General features: G+C 42.2%; 1 protein-coding gene across 3 annotated transcripts; it reads left to right on the top strand.

Moving 5' to 3' along the window:
• The first annotated feature begins 1,785 nt into the window (after window positions 1-1,785).
• Window positions 1,786-18,552, top strand: LOC133150498 (sodium- and chloride-dependent taurine transporter-like). 3 transcript variants are annotated; one of them, XM_061273061.1, is made up of 15 exons: window positions 1,786-1,945; window positions 7,050-7,279; window positions 7,366-7,500; window positions 10,234-10,468; window positions 10,557-10,689; window positions 10,826-10,960; window positions 11,445-11,548; window positions 11,689-11,813; window positions 13,823-13,935; window positions 14,106-14,243; window positions 14,572-14,674; window positions 15,109-15,209; window positions 15,304-15,474; window positions 15,971-16,125; window positions 18,204-18,552. In XM_061273061.1, the coding sequence occupies exons 2-15, from the start codon at window positions 7,051-7,053 to the stop codon at window positions 18,238-18,240; spliced, it is 1,914 nt and encodes a 637-aa protein (XP_061129045.1). In that variant the 5' UTR covers window positions 1,786-1,945; window position 7,050; the 3' UTR covers window positions 18,241-18,552. The 3 variants fall into 3 exon arrangements, with proteins under 3 accessions (XP_061129045.1, XP_061129044.1, XP_061129046.1); XM_061273060.1 differs by lacking the exon at window positions 1,786-1,945 and adding an exon at window positions 5,458-5,619 and having other exon boundaries at window positions 18,204-18,550; XM_061273062.1 differs by lacking the exons at window positions 1,786-1,945; window positions 18,204-18,552 and adding an exon at window positions 5,458-5,619 and having other exon boundaries at window positions 15,971-17,830.
• Window positions 18,553-18,771: the final 219 nt, after the last annotated feature.

The raw sequence follows: 18,771 nt of genomic DNA, 5'->3' as shown, positions 1-18,771 counted from the left end.
GAACAACTTCTGGCCACTTGGGGTGGTTCTATCAACCATAGTGAGTAGGTGGTATGGAGGCAGGGGTCCTACCAAGTCCACGTTCGGTCAAAATATCTCTCTAGCACAAGAGTGTCGGCAGCCATGGTAGTGTAATCAAGCCCCGGGTTAACGGCCCCCACTACTGAGCAGGAGAGGCAGTCAGGAGCGTAATTGTCCTTGCCAACCACGTGCTGGCTGGCTGGCTGTAGTGAATTCCAATATGGCAGCAAGCTGACATTGCTACAACAACCAGAACATGGCTCCGAGGTCTTGGCCACAAAGGCAGTGAACTACCGGCCCTTCATGAGAAACTGGAAGTGTCGGTGATGAGGAAAAGTCCAAGGAGCATTCTGTCAAGGTGCTATAGTTCCTCTTTGCTGTCACGGAGTTCCCTGCTGACAAAAGCAATCTTGGCAAAGACTTCCTCCTTGGGCCCTTTCCCCTACATGGTCTCATACAAGGGCAGCATGATGTGAGCTCCCTTGGGAATGCACCGGTTGTAAAAGTTCACCATGTCCAAGAACTCCTGCAGGGACTTTACAGTGGTGGAGGGTGGAAAACTGGCAACGGTGTCCGCCCTGGCCAGAAGGGGGGTGGCTCCCTGTTGCGTGACATAGTGGCCAAGAAAGTTAATTGCTGAGAAACTAAATTGGCACTTGGGTGAGTTGCTCGAACTACAGCCGGAGGTGTGTCAGGTGGCCATTGAATATGCACTGGCCATCAGGATGTCGTCCAAAAAGAACAGGCGCTGAAATGTCTGCGCTGCCCCCTTGAGGCTGAAAATCACCCTCAGAAACTCGAAAAAGCCAAAGGGTGTGACGACTGCTGTTTTCGGTACATCCTGAAGATGTCCAGGTCTGCACCAGGTCTGCCTCCGAAAAAAAGATGGTGGCCATACCAGGTGCGTGGAGAAGTCCTGCATGTGCAGGATGAGATGCCGGTTCAGGTGACGAAAATTGCCACAGGAGCCCCAATCACCATCACCCTTGGTCACCTCTACAGCTGCCGAGAAGGTGGACTTGGTGAAGTGAGGTCAGGAAACTCGGTGAGCGGGGGTACGTAGCAAAAGAAACGCATCAATGAGGTGACAGTTGGCATTATTCAGATTAAATGCACAGAGAAAGTATGCACCCAGCAGTGGCTAGGAAATAGAGACCACCAAAAAGTCCTGCAGAAACACCATCCACCAAAACACACCTCCACATACCTGGTGCTGGAGGTAGGCCGCTTCCATCAGGGGTATGTGTCTACCAGACATTGTATCTAGTTTACAATAACTCTTAACCCATCAAGGTTATTATTATATTGTGCATGGGAGCCTGTGTTCCACTAGTGGTACACACCACACTTCATGGAGCCACACAGATTTTTTGCTATTTTCTCACATGCGCCACGAATAAATTATTAAATCATCAAAACTAATACAACTGCCAACTAAAATCGATATTTAAATAGAATACTGTTTTTGAAAATACAATCCATTTTATGATGGAATGTAAAATATTTTTACGACTATAAATTTCCAACGGATGATGATGATGATGAAGACGATGATGATGAATAACATTTGATACCATATTCTTTTGACTGCTGCCATTGTTTTTAATCAGTTCGCATCAAACGTGGGATGACGTACATAAGCAAAGCGTGCGCTCCACGTTGCTCGTCAACACAAATTTTCCATCAAGGGCAAATATACGATGATGATTTTGGGGGGGGGGGGGACTCGGTGAGTCAGGTGCGCTCGCGGAGACTGTCGCTTTAAGAGGTTGTTGTATGGAGAAGCTGGTGATTTTCCACTCAAACTGATATTAAGGCAAGCGGCTCCAACGAGCGTCATGGTCACGCGGGAAAATTGCTTTAATTGTTTCAATCAACGTTGAACGAGGTCAACTTGACGAGGAGCAAGCCGCCCCGCGCACAGGTAAATCCTTTCTTGGGTATTTCCACGTGAAGCCACAAAATGGCATTACGACGAGCGCATCATGACATTTAACGGGACGAGGAATGAATTGTGATTTTTGATGTGATGCAAATCCACGTTGCCAGTCTTTGACGATAAGACGTCATGTTTTATTTGTATGATGCTGTTCAAACAAGAAAGCTTTGCTCATTGATCCTCGTTCATTTCCACGTGAAGATGAGAGCACAACGTTAGACAAGCATCTCCTCACTGCTACTTTTTTTTTTTTTTTTTTTTTTTTTTTATAAAGGATAAAAGATTAATTCGTCAACCAAATCAATGACTGACTGCCTTAATTCCTCGAACCCTACCTAGACTATGATTATTTGAAATGCCCAGTTACTCTTTTGCTAACTACAAAACCTTGTCATGATATAACCTGAGTTATCCCATATTGTGAGCTTTTGAGTGTTTATTTTTAACTCCTTCATCCAACTTGCAATTCAAATTCATATCATTTGGCACAGTCACACAAGGTAATTATTTGATGCATGTCATGTATTTAAATAAGTGTGTGTTTGTGTGTGATCTATGCATAGAGCAGTTGATAAATATGACACCACGCTTGATGAGTGATAACAATACGTATAGTTAATTAAAGAGATTTTTTTTTTTTCAATTGTTTAGTTAAAACAATTTTTTTAAGGCATTCCATGTTTTCTGTCAAATTTTAGTGCACCTGTAATCATACAGCCAGCTATAGTTAACCCCCAAAGACAAACTAGGTGGTCTGATCATTTTTGGGCGACTGCAGTTTTACTTTTGTTTACCCTTCCAATGGCAAATCTCCATCAAAGCGCTTAAAGCACTATTGTAGGCTTTTAACTCCCATTCTTATTCTAGTCTTTTTTTTTTCTTTTAAAGAATTATACACAACTGTGAAGCTCATCCTCTATCTGCATAATAGTGACTGTTTAAAATATTATATAACAAATGTAGTCCATAGAGCATGACATTGGACAAAATGCGATGGATTATGTTGTCATGCAGAGCTTAGAGAAGTCGAGCGTGTGTGAGAGAGAGAGTGTGTGTGTGAGAGTGGGATAGTACTTGTCATCCACCGGTTCTTGTTCCCCTGTTAAACTGTGCAAATCCTGTCCAAGACACTATTAGTTAATAATTGATGGTCACACGCCGGCCATTGTGGACTCACTCCGAGTGGCGTCTAAACAGACTGGGAGAAATTACATCCGTGTTTCCTTTTTGGATATGTTATTGGCTCGTACTGGACGTGTTTACAGAGCACAGATGATAAAGCACGTGTTGTGGCATTATGGAGGACAAGGATTCAAAACGCTTTGCATACCAGAGCAACATTGAATGTCAAAGAGTGACGAAAGCATGCTTTTGATTATCTTTGTGATCCGTGAGTGTGGAATGGAAAATTCAAGGACATTGTGCTGGTAGGACTTTGAGTGCACCAAGAGTAGCATACTCCACAAGTTGCCACAGGCAGTGTTCCGCCAGACTGACACAAAGGTCCGGTAGTCCGTCACTGACGAAAACTTGTTTTGCAAGGTGTGGCCAGGCCACTGACAAACTCAAACTAAAAGCCATGCATTGATTAAAAAGATTTAATTTAAGACTTAAGTGACTAAACAAACACTCTACTGGAATTGTGTTGGTATGAAATATTATTGCACAGCTTTTCCGTTACACATAAGGCAGAGCTCATTGACGTCATGACACATTGATACAAAACATTCAGTAGATAACAAGACATTCTTATGAGGATGTGTTTTTCCTTCTTTTCCCTTCCCTTTTCTTCCCTTCCGTATTCCTCCTTGCGGACACTATAAAAGCTTCTGATCTGGAGTCTGACCTTGTTTCATCTGCTTGTTGTGGAATGACTGCCGTAAAACAACCCAAGATCTTGCAAGTAAAGAACCAACTCCACATCTTTGTTATCTTTGCTCAACGACATCTTGAACAAAACTCAACAGAGCAGATGACCACAAATGTCCTACCTGTGTCATCATCATGTTCCCTCGGGTGCACGCATGCAGCCAAATCTCATTAAAAACGGAATTAATCTTAACGGAGAGCGGACCGTTTACAGAGTAGCAAACGGCACAGAATATGGATGATGAAATATATGTATATTTCTTTTATAAAGACCCACCCAATATTTTTTTTAGACATACCTAAGTGAAAATGCCTTCCAGAAAACCGATGATAGATGTTAGGTTGCCAGGCCAGTGACAAATTAGTCGCTTCTCTGCCCCCAGGAATTATCCTGGCAACTAATATTTGAATAAATTATGGAAAAATCTCCATCTGTATCAGAAACATTTACATTGACCACTTTGATTTTTTATAGCTGCTAACGGCTTGCTTGAAGGAATCGACAGGGTGAAGACTGCCCCCTGTGGTCACACTTTGATTGATTTTATTTATTTCCTCTGCCTGGCCCCGTTATCTAGGAATTCACATAAGAGATACGAGGGCAACTCCACAGCAAAGTTTAACTTCACTGCAGAGCATGTTTGCAAACGGTTCGGTCACCTTTCACACAAATATTGGTGAAAAGAAAAATGTTTCGTTTAGTTTTTGATTTACGTGTCACAATGGTAAACAGTAAATTAAATCACACAATGTAATGTGTATGTTTTATTATTAAGATAAATTGGAATTGCTTTAAAAAAAAGTGGAGTCCATTCCATGCGTCCAACCATCCACATTCTGAATTTTCCTCACGAGCCTATCCCAGCCGTCATCGGGCAGTAGGTGGGGGCACCTTGAACTGGTTGCCAGGGCACACAGAAATAAACAACTCACAACTATGGCCAATTTGGAGTGCTCATTGGGCCTGCTATGCATGTATTTATAATGTGGAAGGAAACCCACGCAGGCCCGGGGAGAACATGCAAACTCCACACAGAAAGGCCAGAGTCGGAATTGAACCCACAACCCACACTGTGAGGCATGCATGCTAATCAGTGCGCCAACGTGCCTTCATGGGCTAAATGGATTCAATGTACAATTGCTTAAATCAGTAGCGTTGTCAACCTTTTAAGTGTACCAGGAATAGGTTTCGCATAAAGACACATCTTGACGGAAGCTTTGTTTTATTGCTCATTTGAAGATTCGCCTTGACATAAGCGAGCCACAGATGGATGCACCTATTTTTTTGCAGTCTTTCTGTGCAGCCAGCTATCAAATGGCCCGCGGCTCGGTATCTGTCCAAGGCCTAGTGGGGCGACCCCTGTCCAAAAGTATTAGTTCAAGCCAAACTTTGTTTTCCCTCACCCCACTTTTATCTTCTGCATCTCTAACTTGAATTAGATGTGTGTGTGTGTGTGTGTGTGTGTGTGTGTGTGTGTGTGTGTGTGTGTGTGTGTGTATCTGTGTATCTGTGTATCTGTGTATCTGTGTATCTGTGTGTGTGTGTTGGGGGGTGGGGTAGGGTAGGGAGAAGTGGAAATTTACAGTCTCCTATGTTTGTACCTGAGTTGTCTGTCAAAGCAAGGCTCGGTCCAATCCCTGCTTTGGATTTAATTGTCTTTAGCCGAGGGGCGGGCCCTGCTGTCAGCTCCACTTCTAGTGACCCGAGCTGGCATAAATACACTTAGTACAGAGGAATGGTGACAGCTGACGACGACAAACTTTGATATTGTTGCAGCCATGAAGGAAATGTAAGTTTTATTTGAGTGTCTTCAATAGAGTGTGTTGTGTTTAGGGGGGTGTACTTGTCATTGTTTTTTAAAACTATTTTAATCACAACAATCAAATCTTATTTGTTGAAAGGTTATGTGGATAATTTAATTCAGGCATCTACTGTGTTCTTGAACTACTTTCACAATCCGGCAGATAGAAATGGTGGCTTCTACAAAATTGCAAAACTACTTCAGAAGACTCAATTTGACAGATTTTAATATTTATTGATGCAAATAAATCGTATTAAAATCCCAAAGACAGTTTGATTGAACAACACAGCGAGTGTCAGCGGTACCAGAAGTCAGGCGAGCAGGTGCAGGAGCATTACAGGAGCAAAAGAGAGGAAAGGCAGCGAGAGGATGAGAAATGGTGTGGGTGCGATCCAGTTATGTAATGAGGCTGCAGAATGAAAAGCCACTCAGTTTGACTTGTCATGCATAACAAGGAGGTGAAAAAAATGCCAGAAAATAATGACACATTGCTTACACTTGGACCAAGGTCTGTTGAGGTGAAAGAACTTGTCGATCCCAGTTGGAATGTTGAAAGTTTGACGAAGGGTTGTAAAATGTTATTTATGATCGCCTTGCTTTTATTTCATATTTCACAATATGTTTTGACCCATCGGCAATGTGAGCTCTTGCTGGTCAGGAAATGGAATTCTGTGCCATGTCAATGAAGACATTTTATCTTTCCTAGAAAGTTACATTATAATGATTGGCCTTGGTGTAAGCTTGTGTGTAAGCAGGCTCGGCGTTATCTTCCTCTCTAAATTTGGACCTATGAGTGCTGTGGCACAAGATAAATGTCAACTCTTACTGGAAGTGCATATTATGTTAATTTAATTCCCTTGCTATTCAACCATGGAAACCCGATTAATTAACCTTTTTACTAGTTGATGGCGACTCGAGTTGGATTGATTTAGAAAAATAATCTCGTCAGAAATATTATGATTTTATCCAATCAGTATATTATAAGCAAAAATATAAACACATAAAAAAATAAGCCTATTGATACAAAACTTTTTTCCCCCCTCAAAACTGCATCTTCTCCAATTTGAAAACCGCATTCTACTACGTTCCAATGTCGGTTTGAATTTGATTATTATTAAAAACGCAGGATGGCGTCACGATTCTACCTTTCCAATTTATTTAATTTGACGAGGCTTGCTTCGATTTAACTCTGCCACCCAAACATTTCTCACGTCTCGAATGACCTCGGTGCATCAGATGCTCAGATTAGCAAGATTAGCGCCATGCCAGGGAATCTCACGTACTCAGTGATTACGCAGCACTCTGCAACGCAATCAGGAGACGATATTATCTCCCTAATGCCCGACGCTTCGTCCCGCTCACCCCTGCCTTCGTCCATTTACTTACTAAGCACGCGCCCTCTGTTACGTCGCCCGCAGCATGGCCCAGAAAGAGAAGCTTCAATGCCTGAAGGATTTCCACAAGGACACGTTGAAACCCTCACCGGGGAAGAGCCCAGGCACGCGGCCCGAAGATGAGGCCGAAGGCAAGGCTCCGCAGAGGGAGAAGTGGGCCAGCAAGCTCGACTTTGTTTTGTCCGTAGCCGGAGGCTTCGTCGGATTAGGAAATGTCTGGCGTTTTCCTTATCTTTGTTATAAGAATGGTGGAGGTAAGTAGGAGATGTACAAAAGCCAAAGTGGTTGAAGCGCTGAGAAGTTAACTGATCAGCTTTTGTCCGGTGTCTTTCTCACCCAGGTGCATTCCTCATCCCTTACTTCATCTTCCTGTTTGGGGGAGGGCTGCCAGTCTTCTTCCTGGAAGTGGCACTGGGCCAGTACACCTCTGAAGGAGGCATCACCTGCTGGGCCAAACTCTGCCCCATCTTCACGGGTCAGTCCAAATACTTTTCTGCCTCACTGCTGATCAGATGTTTGATGTCACTGACCCATCAGTAATTCTCAGCCACTGTGCTGGAGCACATCCGGGTGCTGTTAGAGATCCGCGCAGTTCTCCAAGTTTGAGTTTCCCAAAATTCAGTTTGAGAACTTTTCTGGCTGTCAGATTACCGCAACGCATAGTACATTTTATGCTATCCGTGGCAAATTTCTCGGGACAGGGACATCTCTAGGCAAACCCAGCAGAGAAGACTCAAGCAGTGTAGCTTCTCAAACTGGTGCTAAACTGCAGTCGGGGACAGAAAAAAACTCATTGCTGCGGATTCTTTGATCCTCATAATTATGGAATCCCGTTGTGGGCCAGATTGACCAATTTGGCGGGCCAGATCCAGCCCAGGGCCCACCAGTTGATGATCATTGCTGTTAGAGATTCACTGCTGTATTAGGAGCTCCTAATATTGGGGGTGGGGTGGATTTCATTTTTTCATTGTACCATGAAATCATGAGATGCCTCTCTGGACTACTAAAGTTGAGTCTCTGCAGATGGGTGACACCTTTCCTCAAATCCCCCCAAAATCAAGAGATGATCATTAATAGACAATAATTCTTCAGCATTGAAGATGAATTATCCAGTGAGCACAGATGATGCATTGCAGCTTGTGTGTGTGTGCGTGTGATGGGTTCTTGGTTGTCATAGAAACAGACAAGACAAAAAAAAAGAGAAGTTGCCTAGCAATGAGCACTGCATGATGTGTTGCCACGACCCTGTTTGTTTTCACATTGAAGATATTTCTAAAGACGAAGGCACACTGTTTTGGTCAGGTTTTGTTGTGGGCCTGTGATACAGAACACGTAGAGTGTAGGCACTGCGCCCACCCTTTCTCTGAGGCATAGTGGCCGTCTCGCCATTGGGTACAAAAGCCTGCACGTATCCACAAAGTGGCCAAGCACACGTCATCAGTCCCCACCTCGAGAGCTTTTTATCGCCCCTGTCACATGCACATGGGTTTGCATTTGGCATGATGAGGTGTCAAAGTGATTTGTATAAAAATACTGTAGGGCAAGCAATTCTTTGTTGAGGTTCACAGCAAAGTCATCCAAGAATAGAACAAAATCAGAGAGATGCTTCCCCCTCGTTGACCTCATTTATGAGAATGGCTATCGGTAGTTGTAATGAGTTGCTCAACAACAGCGCTTTGTTTACACGGACGTCTTTTTCGGTATCTAGTTGTGCTGTGGACCCTTGGAACATGAATAGCTCACTGGTAGAACAATGGACAATTTGTCCTGAAATTTCAACGCTAATCTTGTGCAGACGTTGATTTAAGGGCATCAAAACCTTAACAAAATGAGATGTGCTGTGTCTGTTCCAATTTTATGTTTTGTTTGCGCATGTACCCTTTGCCCCACATGTCGGTGATAAGATGATAAGGGAAACCGTCATGCAGCAACTGAAATGAAAAAGAAACTTATTCACATGACCAGTACGCAAGGATTTGTTTTTATTTACAAATTTGTATTATGCATAAATGAATAGTTGAAGACATTGAGTTACTGTTTGTCATCTTGATTTTGGGTTAGTTCAGAAATCGGTCTTCATGCTCTACCAAATTACCGTTATATCCGGACTATAAACTGCACAAGCTAAAATGAGTGGAAAATCCCGTATAAACCGCTCCAGACTATAAACCGCAGGTGTTTTAAATGAAATGTGCTCATTTCCATTACCTGTATTACTAAAACAAATCCTCTTACAATATAAAAAATTCATAGATAAATTGCAGAGGTCAAAGGTTGTGCAAAAAGTAGCAGTTTATAGTCTGGGAATTACGGTAATAAGCTCGTCCTCGTGCTACTGTGAAGTTTTGAGAACTGAAATAAACAATAGGTCTGTAAAAATGAAGCTCTGTGCAGATGTGTTAAAAAGTGTGGAGAGAGAATTAATGAACAGATGGTGTTCCATGAACATTCTGTGCCTGGAGCGGATGACCTTATACACAAGCGGACGCTGCATGAGTATATAATCCTTAAAAGCTTCACGTTGAATATAAACATGCTTACATGCCGCACATGACATCAAATATGGAAGAGCCGCTTTTACAATGGCTCAAATCAATTAAAAAGAAAAAAAAGTGTGTGAAAGGTGTGGAGCTGCATAGTGTCAAATCCACAGCAAATTATCACTCGGCAGCTGTTTGGTTTTATGGTTGCCGCTGACAAAGTTAGCCGCAGTGGAAGAATTTGGCAACTTAAGAGCCAAATATTTCCCCAGCGGCTTTTGGAGGAGGACGGCGGAGCTAAAACGAGTCACTATCTGGCAAGACAACTTGACTCGTAACGGTAATGTCAGAAGTCACAGCACATCGACATTTTATCAGGTTCACCTTGAGAGCTTCCGCCATTCTTCATTGCACGGTTCCCTGCGATGTTGTGGAAACATTGCTCGGAGCTTATGGTCCAAATGATAGCATCACGCGCTTGATTTTGGATTTGGCATCTTCATAGCCGTGTCAAGTGTCTTAGCACCTACATTCAAATTTGGTGACCGTGACAACTTTCCATAGGTGCTCTATTACATTAGCTTATGGTGACTTTGGCTTCTATTTTTTTTTCTGTAGCTTCTGGCCTTCTGCATTCATATTGGTGGATTATTTGATCAATGTATAAAGTGGTGCACTTAAGTGGCAAGCACTAACGGCCCATTTAATTTCCTCTTCCTTGTCTGCAGGTATTGGCTATGCCTCAATCGTGATCGTCTCCCTACTGAATATCTACTACATAGTGATCTTGGCCTGGGGTCTGTACTACCTATTTCAGTGCTTTCAGCCTGAGCTCCCCTGGGCCAAATGCAACCAGCCCTGGAACACAGAAAATTGTGTGGAGGACACGGTTCGAAAAAACAAGTCCCTTTGGCTGCTGGCCAACATTACCAATTTTACCTCCCCTGTTACAGAATTCTGGGAGTGAGTATTGACTGTTATTTGTAAAATCCTCTGACCAGTGTCCTAAAAAATTAGCTGCCAATGAATATGCAATGTCCATCCCGCGCAGACGTAACGTCCTGAGCATCTCTTCCGGGATCGAAGAAATCGGGCCCCTCAAGTGGGATCTGGCCCTTTGCCTGTTGGCAGTGTGGGTTATCTGCTTCTTCTGCATCTGGAAAGGAGTCAAGTCCACTGGGAAAGTGAGTGGGATGTGGTCTATGATGATTATTGTTTTTTTATTTGGTCTCCCCTAAACTGGGTCAGGACAGCAAAGCAAATGGCAGCAAGCCTGGCAATGATATAAGACAAAACTAATGGCATCTTTGTCTGATCTAGGTTGTGTACATAACAGCAACCTTCCCGTTTGTGATGCTGATTGTGCTGCTCGTACGAGGAGTGACCCTGCCGGGGGCATCGGAGGGCATCAAGTTTTACCTTTACCCCAACCTGACTCGCCTGCAGGACCCAGAGGTAACGCTGGAAATGTCTTTGTGCGTTATCCACAAGCAGAATTTAATATTCAGGTTACAAGTTGGGGATTGTTTATGGACAAATCCTGCCACAAAGAATTAATAAAATGAGTCCAAAATTAGCAAAAGGGAATTGTCAATATTTTTGAATATTTCTTTCTGCATAACAACACTTTTTTGGGGGGCTGCTGTTACAGATTAATTGCGTTTCAATTTGTTTCAATAGAGTTAATTAATTTGATATATTCTTAGCCAGCTTGGGCCAAACCGATATGGATTTTAGAAGTCCGAGTCTGATATTTGCGGAATAAAATTTCAATTGTCAATAATTCGGCTGCTAAACTAAAAAATCTAACCCTTAACACTTACAATGAAGATATGACTTACGTTTGGTAATACTCTCGTTTAGTAACAGACATCTGTGGTAAATTCATTCCAATACTTTGGACGTGTTAGTCACCAAGTCCTCTTGTTCCAACTCCAAGGTGTGGATTGACGCGGGTACCCAGATTTTCTTCTCCTACGCCATTTGTTTGGGTGCCATGACATCGCTGGGGAGCTACAACAAATACAAATACAACTGCTACAGGTGAGCGACAGCTCCTCAGGGAGAGGGAGGGGGGCGGCTGGGCAGTAGTGATGCGTCTCAGATGGCTACGTAAAAAGAGAATGGGAACTTCGGTTCCGTCTGTGTTCATTAACAACCTTCATGACATATGTGTGACATAGGGACTGTTTGCTGCTGGGAGTCCTCAACAGCGGCACCAGCTTTGTGTCTGGCTTCGCAATATTTTCCGTCCTGGGCTTCATGGCACAAGAACAAGGGGTGGACATTGCCGATGTGGCAGAGTCAGGTACGAGGGTTCGAGGCGCTGCTGGCAGTAGCGATGGTAGGCGCTGCTGCCAAACAGAAAAGACAATTGGAGATTTAGCCCAAAAAAAAAAAAAAAATTAAGAAACACTGCAGGCGGATCGGCAATTGCACACTCCTTGGAAAAAAAGAAAAAGCCCGAAAGAACTGATAGGCACGTGTGATTCCTGCTTCACTCTGCGAAGGGCAGATTTCACGGTCTGGGTCAGGTGCCAGAGGATTGGCTTGACATCACTTCAACAAGCGCACCCATGCAGCTTCCCTTTTGCGTCCTCGTGTCCCACATTCAAGCTGCTCGTGTCCTGTTGTAGCTCAGGGACACAGCTAAGAAGATTGGGCCTCGCGTGCAATCATTGGCCATGAGCTCCTCGCTCCCAGTGATGCTCCTCTTCCTCCTCCTCCTCTTCCTCTCAGTTCTGTTAGCAAGCTGTGAATCGCCAGAGTTGGATGACATCCGTTTTGGATTTCTTTTCTTTTTCCTTGATTGAGATGTCCTGCCTTTCCGTATGCTCGCTGCTGTAGTTAAATCAACTCTTGCTTGGCTTCAACCCCAATGCAGTCTCGTGACCTCAAATGACACGATCATGGCTGTATGAGTGTGATGGCTGTACGTACACGCTGTTTTTATTTTCCTCTTGAACGACAGCGCAGCGGTTTGATGATGCCTAAAACCAAGTGGACTCTGTCATGTGACACCAGACAACCCACTTCATTTAATTTGTTCTGCAGTTCACCAAGTCACTCGTATAGCTGCTAACTAGCTAGGTTCATTAGCACATGATGTCAGATACTTTGAAAAATTAAATCATATGTAGTATGTGCCCATACCGGATGGAGTCTTACGTCCGAATGTACTAGATGGAACAATTGCTCATTACCAACAGCTTTTTGAAATAATCACTCCCCTATATTAGACAATAATATTGCCATCATAATGAGAATACTGTAAAGTATATCATATGTGGATTCCAAACACAATACAGGGTAGAGTTTTTTTTGCTGTACGTTGGTGAAGGTGAGTTACTTAATTGTGTTTAGCTGAGTTGCCGATTGTATGGTTTTTTTTTTTGCAGCGACATTCTCAATTAATTCTCCTCTTTCGGCCCAAAGAAAATAGTTTGCTCAATTATTTTAATAATGGGGAAGGAGCAACCCACTTGGCCGCATTTTAGCAACTGTCAAAAAGTCAGGAAGTATTCAGCTGTGTATTCTTTTCATGTTGAAGTGCATATTTGTCATACTGTCGGGTTGTTATGCTGTATCGCTTGTTGGGTATGCATTATCTGTCTGTCTTGTGCAAGTTCTCAAGATAAATGCCATACGATGGCCAGTGTTTTTTCCGACGATGAATAGGAGCTGAGTAGTTGAATTGACATGAAAGCGCTGTTGTGAATGATGGCCTAGATCGGTGAACAAAATGGGTTGCGGCTTTCCACGATATTGGTATCATCACACACACAGTTGTTCAGTTGTAAATGTAAGATAGTCAAAGCTTGAGTCATGTTTTTATTCCAGTACTATATTTTAAGATCGAACGAAGGTGGAGGTGTTGCTTAGCTCTGACGTGAAGGTGCGTTTTATGGACAGTATGAGTGACTAGGTGAACTATATGACTAATTAAAACCCAGGTTAATGTATAAACGGTATGTTTCAATGAGGCTGAGTTTGTGTTGCTTTCATTATGACTAATGTTATTATCTTTATTGCTTTCCTGCAAGTTAACACCTACCGAACACAAAAGCGTCTGTAGATATTCATAATGACTCAGCTCGCAATGCAAACGTTTTTTTTTTTAAACCTTTGAGCTGTTCGCTAGATGAGGTCATACTTCCTGTATAGTTGAGAGGGTGACAAACCATGTTCAGCCTTACTATACTTTTTTTTTTTTTTTTTACTCCAATATGCCTGTCGTCCAATCTTAAATTAGCCAAGCGTTGTTAACGCTGTCCTTTACCCCCTCTCCTCCCCTTCCCCAATCTGTTTTCCCTCCAGGTCCCGGCTTGGCTTTCATCGCTTACCCTAAAGCAGTGTCTATGATGCCGTTGCCAACATTCTGGGCCATCCTCTTCTTTATCATGCTGCTGCTACTTGGTCTTGACAGCCAGGTATGTGCTCAATGTATGACATACGGTAGATGGCGGAAAATAGAGTACGATTTATTTTACTATGTAAACATTTGTATTTTTCTCCACTCTTGATAAAACCAAAAAATGATCATATATTAAATTGGTAAACTCTGGATAATGTCTATGAACCGATCTTTTTGCTTTTGCAGTTTGTTGAGGTGGAAGGACAGATCACGTCCATTGTGGATCTGTATCCGGCCCTCCTCAGGCAGGGTTACCGGCGAGAGATCTTCATCGCCATCATGTGTTTCCTAAGCTATCTCCTGGGACTCGCCATGGTAACCAAGGTAAGTCCTCCTTTTTAGCCTGTGTTGATTCTATTTGGAGAAGCAAAAGAGACTCTCGGTCACGTCACCGACTTTCCGCTGGCCTTCGTGTTGCGACCAAATATGGCTCGCTACATCTTCTCTCCAGGCATTCTTGCCCATCCTAGAATGGAACAGTTGGTCATCTTGCACGTACTTTCAGCACCTGTTGAACTCTGCTTCAGCCGGTCGGGCACCGACATTCTTGTGCTTAACATTCGACATCCCGGCCTACCCGTTGTTTTTAATGTCACCTTCCAACTCTTCAGTTGCACACACTCAGATTGATGCCACTATTCTTCTTCCCCAGGGTGGCATGTACGTCTTTCAACTCTTCGACTACTATGCAGCCAGCGGTGTGTGCCTTTTGTGGGTTGCATTTTTTGAATGCATCGCTGTAGCCTGGGTTTATGGTAAGTGGACGTGACTTTGATTGGTTTCTGTGAGTTGTTTAGCAAATTAATGATCCCAAAGAGTTGCAAAAACACAAATGAACTCTGCGCCCTTGCACGTGAAAATCCGTATATAATTTACGACCACTGAAATCCATTGGGGGGAAAATGTATGCATTATGCATTTCTCAAATTAATTGCTCGATTAATTGTTAATCTGTATTTTCCTCTGCCAAAAATCGTGTATGTGTGTTTTTAATAAGAGTGTTGAGAAATGAATAGATGACCTAGTGAACTAGTTCTGCCTGGAAAATACTTTGTGTCTATCAATATGATTGTAAAAAGATATATCATTCACACAGACAGATAAGCGTTTGTAAAGCAATTTCCATGTTGATGGATATTGGAGGCCATTTCTCAATAACAAAAGATTTCCTCCCATCAATATGTGTCAGGAGTTGATAATTTTTACGATGGAGTTGAGGATATGATTGGCTACAGACCAAACTCGTGGATGAAATGGAGCTGGACCATCATCACACCAGTCCTCTGCATGGTGAGACCATCACTGTCGTCATATCCTTTCTACCATGAAACCTGGCCAATGTCAGACTTTGAACTATCAAACCCGATTTGTGTTTGCCCCTCAGGGCTGTTTTGTCTTCTCGCTGGTCAAGTACAAGCCTTTGACGTATAACAAAGTGTACGAATACCCTGACTGGGCCATCGGCCTGGGCTGGTGCTTGGCCTTGTCCTCCATGATCTGTATCCCCATGGTGATGGTCATCAAGATCTTGCAATCTGAAGGACCCCTCATTGAAGTGAGTGGATACAAAGTGGGGATGTGAGCAACAGCCACATCTTTACATCCTTGCTAATGAAGTTACAGAAAAATGGTGAAGAAATGGCTCACAGCTTTTTCAACGCAACTGACGCTGTAAAACTAAAAGCAACTCTGATGTCAAATCCAAAATGATTCAAGACAAAGAAATCTATTGCATTATTTGCTGTGCAGCAGGAATAACATATTTGTGTTATTCAGGTGTAGAAATAAGTTACATGAAAAGAATACCTCTCCTTCCAGGAAGTTATAAACAATGGTGTGATGCTTCTGTCACTATCTCCGGCCTTCACCTAGATTTTGCGTGATAAATAAATCAGTGGTTCGCAAACATTTGACACCTAATACCACCTCAAAAACTAATTAGCTCTCCAAGTGTCCCCAAAATATTTTTTCTGTAAATTGCATTTGATGACTCTATTGAAGACAGTGATTGCTGGCTCAATGTTATTTATTTGATGGCCTCTTTCCCGCAGCGGATCAAAGCGGTGGCGGCCCCGGCAAAGTCAGGCGTGAGCTCACGGCCCAAAGAGTACACGGTGCCGAAAAACAGCGAGCTGACTCAGCCCCTGGACCCCAATGGGAACGGCGGCTCCATCAAGCCCACCCACACCATTGTAGAAACAACCATGTGAGCGCTCTCTGTGAGAGGAATAAGATTCATGTGCTTTTCCTGTTCTTATCGTATTCGCTAACGTCGGTAGGTTTGCGTTGACCACCTTAGAGACCCTGTGGTTCCATATCTATGAGGAGAATTCTATATTGATGTGATTTTGGCTCTCTATTTTTTACCATATCAATATTGTTAATGTTTCAGCTGTCGTTGCTGTAGTTGGCACTGATCGTAGGCAGTCCAGTATTTTCCACATAGAACATGTTCAATGTTTACTACCTTTCTTCTTGTTGATTCCGGAGAGATGAGGAATTTGTGTGTCGGGCAAGGAAGCAGGAATGAAACGTCTCTTAAATTCAGCAGACTTAATGTGTTGTTAAAAAAAGGTAGGCGATGTGAGAAGATCCTCGGTGACGGCGGCCGCTTTGTTACTGAGCTAATTTGTCGCATTCATCTGAATCTGAATGAGAATATATCGTTCATAGATGAGCTCACATCTTTTAGAGTATATCTTATCCATTTAAACATATACTAGACATTTTACTCTGCTTTGGTTGAAAGCCTTGGCCAAGTCTAGGTGCATTCATATGAAGCTCCGTGTTAATATAAAAAAAGAACAAATATGATCAAAATCACAATGATGAAAAAGGCATTTTAGATTATATGTATATTGCTTTTGTGGCTGCAAAGGTCAGTCCCAGTGCATCTTTCTCTTTTCTTTTTTTTTTTTTAAAACCTCTTGCACTTTATTGTTGTTTCACCGTTATTATAGTGTTTGTTTTGACTGGTGCAGTGTGTTGCTGTAGAACATGCAACATGTTTCAACAGGAAATATTTTACTATATAAATTGTCAAATTTATCAATGTTAATGAACCTTGGTCCATAGAACCGGTAGGAATCTAAAAAATGACAGCTTGGTTCATGCATAATCCGTAAAGCAGGAGTGTCAAACTCATTTTTGTCGTAGTCAGTTTTCTTCGGAGGGCCATTATGACCATCAACGCCTTTTTATTATATACAGAATTGGCTACACAATAAACTACACGGTTTGAAACTAAGAGACTAAAACTGTTCAAATATTTTTAAAAGATGAATAGTAACAAACATTTTTAGCAATATCTATTTCTTTAAAAGTGAAGACAATTTGTAGTTTTAGTATTGACAAATGATGTCAATGCACAATTTGTCTTTGGGGGCCACATAAAATGATGTGGCGGGCCGTATCTGGCCCAGGGCCTTGATTTTGACACCTATGCCGTAAAGTAATCCTGCAAATAGAGCTGTGCTTTAGCCCAACACCCCCCCCCCCCCTCCAACAGCTCATTTCAACAGCAGACATTTTTGATTATGCTTCGTTTTTAACATTGACTTTAGCCAGTTGTATAGTAGAATTGCAATTGTTTGTAAATCACATATGCCTTTTGTAACAATTTTGTACATCATACAAACATCACGACTGATCGGTAACAACTCATAAATGTGTTTTAATTGTGCAATATTCAGTGTAGAAATGGCAACTTGTAAATGTTCAATGTTATGAATTAACCAGAATTAAAATGCAATACTGTATTAAAAAAAAAAAGCAACAACTCATAAGAGTCGAACTTGCAGTTTCATCCACTAAAAATCTAAATGTACCAAAGTATGTAACTCACATTTGTCTACGTTTGGATGCACATTGCATCATTTCTACATAGACTACAATAAACACTGTTTCTTGGACAGATTTGATCATTATTTTCTACTATTTAATTCATTAAAATAGATGTTTTATTACGTAGATCAATTTATTTTATGTGGAATACTGTACAGGGAGAGGAAGAGTTGTTTATGAACCGTTTTATAATGCACGCTCATTGTGGTGTTTTTAGTAATTACGTTATGTTTCCCAAGTTTGCACAGGTATGCTTAACATCATCAAAACTGAGTAGACTATGGAGTGTCATAGTGAAAAAAAACTTTGTCAAAAAAATACAGCCTGACCACCAATGAGCAAATTATTAATTCTCTTTGACAATTGCCATGAAAAAACAGAAGAGGGATTTGCAGAGAAATTCAAAGTTTTAACAGGAAATATTTTGCTGGACTTGTACAGGAAACGTAATGGAGAAAATGGAGGAAGTAAAGATTGATACAGTGTTCGGAGCAATGAGACACAAGAGGAATAAATAACAGGCGCGGTGATGGACAGACAGCTCCACCATCAAATCCATATCCATCTACTTCATGTCCAGATCAGCAGCGAAAAAACTCCAGGCAGCTTTTTGGTAGGCCGCAAAGTAACTACTTTCTTATTCGGGCACCAGGATGCCATCAGCAGCACCCTATCCTACAGTAAATGGCAAGAAAACCAAATGTACAATGAAAAGGCCTACCTGCTCTATTCCGAAAGTTTGTGACATACCTTTGTGAAAGTTCTTTTAACAAATCTTAGTCCATTGTAATCACGTATTTATTTCAAATGTAATGTGGCAGAGTAAAATGCTGAAAACAATTCTCTACTTCTGGACATTAATAAGTTAACCAGCGCAGTGGCTGGCCTGATAAAGGGCTCTGCTTAATGTTCCCCTCCTATTTTAAGTACTACGTTAATCTTTATGGGAACCTGTTTTCACCCTTATTGTCACTCATACAGCCCTTCACACTCCCTGCTGTAGCTCAGT

The sequence above is a fragment of the Syngnathus typhle genome, linkage group LG2, assembly GCF_033458585.1.
Source record: "Syngnathus typhle isolate RoL2023-S1 ecotype Sweden linkage group LG2, RoL_Styp_1.0, whole genome shotgun sequence".
Taxonomy (NCBI): Eukaryota; Metazoa; Chordata; class Actinopteri; order Syngnathiformes; family Syngnathidae; genus Syngnathus; species Syngnathus typhle.
This window is presented reverse-complemented; position numbering and strand designations above follow the sequence as displayed.